This window comes from Zonotrichia leucophrys, unplaced genomic scaffold (genome assembly GCF_028769735.1).
Source record: "Zonotrichia leucophrys gambelii isolate GWCS_2022_RI unplaced genomic scaffold, RI_Zleu_2.0 Scaffold_1263_13265, whole genome shotgun sequence".
Lineage (NCBI taxonomy): Eukaryota > Metazoa > Chordata > Aves > Passeriformes > Passerellidae > Zonotrichia > Zonotrichia leucophrys.
In genome coordinates this window covers 4,886-13,265 of record NW_026993468.1, presented here as the reverse complement: position 1 = coordinate 13,265, position 8,380 = coordinate 4,886, and the positions used below count along the sequence as shown (strand labels likewise).

At 52.9% G+C, this 8,380-nt stretch overlaps 1 protein-coding gene across 1 annotated transcript; it reads right to left on the bottom strand.

The window, feature by feature from the left end:
• Positions 1-2,790: 2,790 nt before the first annotated feature.
• Positions 2,791-5,258, bottom strand: LOC135442130 (olfactory receptor 14J1-like). The gene is made up of 2 exons (XM_064701673.1): positions 5,254-5,258; positions 2,791-3,752 (listed from the first exon to the last, which is right to left on the bottom strand). The coding sequence occupies exon 2, from the start codon at positions 3,727-3,729 to the stop codon at positions 2,797-2,799; it is 933 nt and encodes a 310-aa protein (XP_064557743.1). The 5' UTR covers positions 3,730-3,752; positions 5,254-5,258; the 3' UTR covers positions 2,791-2,796.
• Positions 5,259-8,380: the final 3,122 nt, after the last annotated feature.

The window sequence follows — 8,380 nt, the reverse complement described above, 5'->3', positions numbered from 1 at the left end:
GGGCCATTGCCCCATTGCAAGGACTCTGGGAACTGAGGTAACAATTGTGACACTGTGGTGCCCCAATGAAGCAAGGGTCCCTGGTGATACTGCAGGATATTGTGCCACCAGGGCTCCATTGTGACATGGAAGCACCGAGGAATTCATTGTGGCGCTCTGAGGCCTCATGGAACCAAGAGGCCACTGTGACACTGCAGGGCCTTGTGGAACCATGCAGAACATTGTGACAGAGCAGGACCTGGTGTCATGATGGGGCCATTGTGACACTGCAGGGTCCCGTGGAACCAAGGGGCCAGTGCTGCTCCTCAGGGACTCCTAGAATGAAGGAAACACGTTGGACACTGTGGTGGCACGTGGGACCAAGACACCATTGTGACAATGTGGAACCAAGAAGAGCCTTCCTGCACTCGCAGAACTCATGAAACCAAGGATCCATTGGAACACTGCAAGGCCTTGGGGGACAAAGGGCCATTGTGACACTGCATGGCCAAGGATCCAAGGGGCTCTGTGACACCAAGGGGTCCCATGGAACCAAAGGGACATTGTGACACTGGGAGGCCTCATGGAATCACGGAGACCATTGGGACACTCTGGGGCCTCATGGAACTGTGGTGACACAAAGTTGAGTATGAGTGTTGATCTGCTGGAGGGTAGGAGGGCTCTGCACAGGGCCCTGGACATGCTGGATCCAGGGACCAAATCCAACAAGGTGAGGTTGAACAAGTCCAAGTGCCAGGTCCTGCACTTTGGCCACAACAACCCCTGCAGTGCTACAGACTGGGGACAGAGGGGCTGGACAGCAGCCAGGCAGAAAGGGACCTGCAGGGACTGATGGACAGCAGGCTGGACATGAGCCAGCAGTGTGCCCAGCTGGCCAAGAAGGCCAAGGGCTCCTTGCCTGGATCAGGAATAGTGTGGCCAGCAGGAGCAGGGCAGGGATTCTTCCCCTGTGCTCAGCACTGGTTGGGCAGCACCTCGAGTGCTGTTTGCAGATCTGGGCCCCCCCAATTTAGGAAGGACATGGAGGGGCTGGGGTGTCTCCAGAGAAGAGCAACAAGATTGGGGAGGGGTCTGGAACACAAGTCCTGTGAGGAGTGGCTGAGGGAACTGGGGTTGCTTATCCTGGAGAATGGGAGGCTCAGGGGAGACAAGGTGGTGTCAGGGCAAAGGTTGGACTTGATGATCTCCAAGGTATTTTCCAACATTGCTGATTCTGGGAATCTCTGAAAGCACCCTTGGAGCAGTTGCAGGAGGAGCCCTGGGTCTCCTCTTCAGAAGCTCCAGCAGCCCAGGTCCCTCAGCTTCTCCTGCCAGCCCCAAAGCCCATCCTGTCAGTCCTGCAGAGCCTCTGCAGCTCCTTCTCACTGCCCAGAACAGGGAGCCCCAGAGCCAGACACAGCAGCCCAGATGTGCCCCCTGGCCTGGGGTGCCTCTGGCAAGGGAGCAGCACCAGGCACTGCAGGAGCCTGCAGATAATTCCTGCAGCACTTGTAGGATGGCCCTGCTGCCCAAGGGACGTTCCCATGGTGCCAAGTCAGGAACTGCAATAGGAAGTGGGGCCAGAGAGGAAAGGGTAAACAGGGATGGGCTGTTTGCAGGGGAGGGAACAGGGGTGGGAAATAGGAGGAAATTTGTGCCAGGGAAGAGTAAAGAAAGCAAAGGTGAAGCAGAGGAAATGGTCTGGGAACTTTTGAGGCGGCTGCCAGGCAGCCCTGGCTCTGAGCAACAGCATCTGCAGTGGGCCAGGAAACTCCCAGCTGATGGGAACAAACTTTCTGGCTGACTGCAGAGGCCAGGACAAAGCTGAGTGGTTTCCCTGGTGTCCCCCAGCCCTTGCTGGCCCCAGGGCTGATGGCATTTGTGCATCCTCAGGTTCATGTCCCCACACCAACAGCATGGGGGTGCTCCCCTGCTGTGTGCAATGCAAACAGGGGCTGCTGAGCCAGTGCTGCCGTGTCTGTGCCTGCAAGGATGGGGCACCTGTGTGAGCTGGGGGAGAGGCCAGGGCTGCAGAGGGGGGATGTTGCTGGCAGCCCCATGAGGACGCTCTGGGACACTGCCCTGGGCTGTGCAGCGCACTGGGGATGGATCAGCCGCTGCTCTGCTGCTCCTTCCCATCTGCCCCAGGACCCTTGCAGAGCCCCAGCCATGCTGTTTGCCCCCAGCCTGCCCACGGCCAGCCTGGGGCTGCTCACGGGGCTTTTCTGTGCTGAGCATTGGCCTGGGTGTGTTCTTGAGAGAGCCTGGGCAAGGAGCCTGGAGCCCCCAGGCCCTGGCCTGAGGTGTCAGCGCTGCCCCAGCAGTGCCCATGGCCTGTCCCTGCTGCAGCCCTGGCACTGCCACCCCCAGGGCTGTGCCTGGCCCCGAGAGCACTCAGGCCCTGCAGCAACACCAGGGCCACCAGGGCAGCGGGGCAGGGCCACGGCAGCAGCGCTGGCAACACCAAGTGCTGCTGCTGCTGGGCACAGCTGCTGGGCCAGCACTGGTCTGCCCCCAGCTCTGCAGACAGACATTGCTGGTGCAGCTCCAGAGAAGGCAACAAAAGGGCATCTCTGCAGAAAACTTAGCTGGGACATCCTTTAGAGCCTTTAAAGCCACCAAGAGGGCAGCCCCTCATTGACACAGGCTGCTGCCACGAGAAAGGTGGAGAAAAAAATAGAGAAATGGTACTAAGAATTAAAATTCTTTGCTGACAATATTAAATAAAGCAAAGCAAAAGAACCTCCAGGACGAACCCAACAAGATGTATTAAACATGATTTTTATTACAAGTGATTTGCAGAACTGGGCCAGCAGTTTAATGTTGCTGAATGCATCCGGTCATCTGTCTCCTCACTGCAGCCTTGAGCTCCTGGTTCCTTAGGCTGTAGATGAGGGGGTTCAGGGCTGGAGGCACCACTGAGTACAGAACTGACACGGCCAGATCCAGGGATGGGGAGGAGATGGAGGGAGACTTAAAGTAGGCAAATGTGCCAGTGCTGAGGAACAGAGAGACCACAGTGAGGTGAGGGAGGCAGGTGGAAAAGGCTTTGTGCCGTCCTTGCTCAGAGGAGATCCTCAGCACAGCCCTGAAGATCTGCACATAGGAGAAAACAACAAACACAAAACAAGCAAAAAACAGAAAAGCACTACTTATAAGAGGACCAAATTCCCTAATGTAGGAATTTGAGCAGGAAAGTTTGAGGATCTGTGGGATTTCACAGAAGAACTGGCCCAGGGCATTGCCATGGCACAGAGGCAGGGAAAATGTATTGGCCATGTGCAGCAGTGAATAGAGAAAGGCACTGGCCCAGGCAGCTGCTGCCATGGGGGCACAAGCTCTGCTGCCCAGGAGGGTCCCGTAGTGCAGGGGTTTGCAGATGGACACGTAGCGGTCGTAGCTCATGATGGTCAGGAGGAAATACTCTGCTGAGAAGAAAAACATAAAGAAAAAGAGCTGAGCAGCACATGCTGAGTAGGAGATGTTCCTGGTGTCCCAGAGGGAATTGTGCATGGCTTTGGGGACGGTGGTGCAGATGGAGCCCAGGTCGCTGAGGGCCAGGTTGAGCAGGAAGAAGAACATGGGCGTGTGCAGGTGGTGGCTGCAGGCTACGGCGCTGATGATGAGGCCGTTGCCCAGGAGGGCAGCCAGGGAGATGCCCAGCAAGAGGCAGAAGTGCAGGAGCTGCAGCTGCCGCGTGTCTGCCAATGCCAGCAGGAGGAAGTGGCTGATGGAGCTGCTGTTGGACATTTGCTGTGGCTGCACATGGGGACCTGTTCATGGAGAAAAAGACAGTGAAGAGTTGGAGAATTTACCTGTATCCAAAATCAAAGCCAATTCCCATACACCCTCCTCTGTAATACACAGACGTGGACTTTAGTTTTTTTGAGTTTGGAGGTTTTCTATATAAGCTCTCCCATATCTCTACTGCTGCTCCTGCATATCAGAAACCCTCCTTCATATCAGAAAGCATTTTTGGTGCACTCAGGGAGAACAGAGAAAATCTGTGATGCAAAGTGGAGTCTGAGGGGAGATGATCCCTCACTTCATTCTGTTTGGCGGTTGTTTGGGCTTTCACTGTTCTCAAACGGAGGATGTTCAAGCTCCCATGTTTTCCTTAAAGCTCCTCAGGTACTGCTGAGAGCAGATGGATCCATCACAGCCCAGCTCCACATTTGTAGCCAAAAACTCACATTGCTCATTTCACCAACCCAGCAGCACTTCCAGTGTCACAACACCTCTGCCTTTCCCCAGCAATCTTATAACTCAGAGATGCTATAGGACAGGTTTGAACCCTGGACAGAAGCGCCCAGCTTGGGCTGAAATCTCAGGGAGACTTCAGGGTCCTTCTGATGGCACTGGATTGAGGGAGATGCAGCTCCTTCCCTGCCTGCACTGACAGCACTGCCCAAAGCTGGGCACTGGGGACAGTGTCACCCTGAGCCAGCTGTGCCCCCTGCCAGAGCCCCCAGTGCCGGGCAGCTGCTCCCAGCCCTGTGCTCTGCAGAGGGAACTGGGCCTGGGGCTGCAGAGCTGTCCCATGGCTCTGCTGCAGCTCTGCCTGCACAGGAGGGGCAGCACGCCTTGGAGCCCCGGCCCTGAGGGCAGAGGCTGGGCTGGGGCACAGGAGGGAGGGGGCTTGTTCAGAGGGAGGGGCTGCATTGGAGGGGATCCTGTGCACATCTCTAAACTCTCCCTGCCACAGCATTGCTGGGGTTTGTTTTCTCTCATTGCCTGATATTCTCTCTGCTTCCTGCAGATTTTCCTCCTGCAGGTGTTTCCCTGTGCCTGATCTCTCTGTGTCAGCACTCACAGACCCCAAATCTCTGTGCCCTCTCCTTGGCCTGACAGAACCCTGCCGGTTTGCAGGGCACTGACTGGGGCAGGTTCTGTTTGCAGCTTGGAGAAAGGACAGCTCAGACTGAGCCTGATTGGTCCAGCAAAGGTGATGCTGGTGCTGTCCATGGGCAGAGTGGCTGCAAGCACATCAGGGATCTCCTGTGAACCTATTGATCACTAAGAGGAACAGTTCAGATGTCTCAGGCACTTGACAAAAGACTAACTAATAATTCATACTACCTTTAATATTTAACCCTCCCTTCCTGACATTTTCCACTGCTAGAAAACTGAATACAAAGTCTTAGGAAATATCTTATTTTCTATCAAAATCCTAGCCTTGTAAATATTCCATGACTGATCATAGCCCCTCAGCATGTCAGAGCTTCCCCAGCATTTCACTTCCCCCACACCAGAAATATTCAGAGTTGTACTCACAGAGCCTGTAGGCATTGGGATGTTCCAGCTTCAGGCGATCACTCCAGGAGCTGCAGCTGCATTGCCTGCAGCCAGAGGTTCCTGTGCCAAGGGCTGGCAGTGATTCTGCCCCAGGCACTTCTCAGCTCCTTCCCAGCCCTGACTGATTGAAGCTCTCTGTGCCTCTGTGCTGTGCCCGGGGTGGCTGCAGGCAGTGCCCCAGCCCTGCTGGGCTGCCAGAAGAGCTGCTCATCAAGAGAAATGTGCTTTTGAAGCTCTTCTTGGTTACCAGGAACTGCCTCTGTGCCAGGAACCCAGCCCAGCTCAGCAGCAAAGACACAGCACAAGGACTTTAATGAGCCTCTGGGGCTTTGTGCTCAGGCCCTGAACATCAGTCCCTGAGAGGGAGCTGAAGAAACCTCTCCAGAACTCCAAGGCAGAATCCAACTTCAAAGTTTCTTGCACTTTTACTGGGTCCCACTGAGGGACACAAGAGAGAAAGTGTCCCCAGGCCCCAGGCAGAGCAGAGAACTGGAGGCAGTGATGACAGGTGGGGACAAAGAGAAGCCAAGTCTTGGTGTCCTGGGGCACAGCAGGGTCTGTGCCACCAAGGGCTGTGAGGAGACACCTTGTCCTGAGGCCCTGGGGCCTCCTGGCACAGCCCCAGCAAGGCTGGGCACTGTCAGCTCGTTGTCCTGCCCTCAGCATCCCCCCCTAGCCCACATCCCAGTGGCCTCAAGGATCTGCTGGAAGGAGTCCCTGGGAAGCCTTGCTTGGGAATGGCCCAGGGGCTCCTGAATGCTCCCTGCAGGGACTTCAGGTTTTTCAAAGGACTTTGGGTTTTGCTTTTGCCTTGGAGTCTCTGAGAGGTTTGTGCAATCATGGCCTCCAATTACCTGGTGTAATTAGTCCCTGGAGAGGCTTTGTCAGCAACAACACTCAGTGGGGCTCATAATTGCTTCAAGGTACTTCAGTTATTTTAAGGTACTTGGTGTTTCCCTTTTGATACAGACTCTGTGAAAGATTTGTACAATCATGACCCCAATTATCTGCTTTAATGAGTCCCTGGAGAGCTTTGTACTGACACCCAGTGGGGCTCATTAATGCCTTGAGATACTCCAGGTTTTTAAGGTACTTTATGGATTTAAGAATACTTTTGGGTATTTTTACGTTTTCTTTCCCATACTGAGCCTCTGAGAGGATTTTGTGCCATCCTGGCTTCCAGTTCTCTCCTCCAAGGAGTCCATGGGGAGCCTGTGTTGGGTGTCTTCCCTCGTTCTGTTTTACAACACAGATGGAACTGAAAGAATTTTGTAAGACCTTCTAAAAGCATTGAAACAAACATGGGAGAATTAACAATACAATAACAACCACTAAGAGAATGAATAGTTCTGTTTTAGCTAGACATCATCCAACCCTTTAGTCTTTTGGATTGGAAGAGATTTTTGACCCAGTCTTTGTTTTCCACTTGAAGCTTCTTGAACCCTTCCTTCAGTACCTGAATGCTCTTGTGGATTGACTCACTGTGGCTGGAGAGGTTCATGCAACACATCCCTCAGAGTCTATGCAGCCATGCCCATGTGCCCAGAGTAAAAATTCTATCGCTGTTCTGCAAGGTGGCATGTCTGATGGTCTCTATGTCTCTGTGAGAGCAGGCCACTCAATGTCAGGGAGGTAGCATTGGTTTGCTTACCTAACAGGCACCCAAGATGGTCTAATTGTCCTAAAGCTTTATCTGCAGCCACCCAAGGTAGTCCAAACTGGGTGTGCTGCCATTCAATACCTGGATAAAAGCTTTCAAAGCCATCTCTTTGATATCATCCAATACTTTTCTGGGGATACCTGCTGCTTGATCATCTGGTAGGCTGTGTTGTCCTTCTCCAGCTAGACGGTTGATTGTCAATACCGCCCTTGCCTCATTATTAGCATAGTCTGCTATTTGATTTAATAAACACTTCCATCCCCCATCCCACAGGGTGTATTCTGTAGGTGACAACAATGGCCATAAAATACCATAAATCATAGAGGTTAAGACATGTGCTGTAAACATGGCCCTCATTAGGCCATTAAAACAGGGTGAGTCCTTCCTCTGGTCTTTAGCTGCCCTACACAGATCCTTATTTCCCCATAAACCAATGGCTGATACCTGGGATTCTGTCCCCTTCTTTAATAACATCCGAGGGCAATGAGGAGTTTTGAGACTATTTGTCAGTCTTCTTCCTTTCCCAGGGATCTTCCAGGGTAGAGGGGTGAGGTGGCTCTGGGGAATCCAAACTGTCTTCTGGGGAGGAAGAATAACTTAGAACAGAAAAATTTGGATTAGAAATAGTGTGGCAGTTGGGCTTAGTATCTTTGACCATGGGGGTTATATTCTTGCGGGAGGGCGAGGCAAAGGGCACTGCGATTTTGTCAGGTGTTGGGGAGGAAGGGCCTTGATCTAGGATGGTGAACTTCCAGGCTGGCCTGTTGGAGGCATGGCCCAGAGAGGAGGTGGAATGATTTAAAGTGGGGGCGTGACTTGTAGTTGTGGGGGTGGTCAGACAGAGTAGGGATCCATCCTGAATTAGGTGAAGTGTCTAACAACGGTGAAAAGTCTGTGAGGCCAAAGCTGAAGGAAAAACTCGTATGCTGAGACAGCAAGGAGACAGAGAAAGAAAAACAGAAAAGACCACGAGGTCAATTTGCCCCAACCTAGAAAGTCCTGTGATAAAGAACTGGTGCTAAGTGTCATGCAGGATGAATATGTATGAACTTATTGTGAAACTGTATGCATATGCATTTGGAAGGGGGATAAAAGGAGGTCTGAAATTTTCAGGGGTACGTATGCCTTTTGAGGAGAATTTTCTCCGTATGTGTCCAGCACTGTAAATAAACATACCGAGCTTTACAACTTTTATAAAGTTGTGAGGTTTCTTCTTTTCTCTGCAAAACATTATGGTGAGCCAGGCAGGAGTTCTCTGTCCCCGCGGAGGCAGGGGGGATAGAAGGACCTCCAAGGCGCGCCCTAGGATTTTTTTTCCTGGTGGGGCTCCGCTTGTCTTAACTTGCCACCTGCGAGGACAGACAATGACCTGCTGGCTGCGGAGGAAGATACGGTATGTACTGAGGGGCCCCCGGGGGGAGAGGAAAGAGAGCAAGGGAGTAAACC

Excerpts from the sequence above, each read along its gene's own strand:
- LOC135442130 (XM_064701673.1), bottom strand. The coding sequence starts at position 3,729 with ATGTCCAACAGCAGCTCCATCAGCCACTTCCTCCTGCTGGCATTGGCA.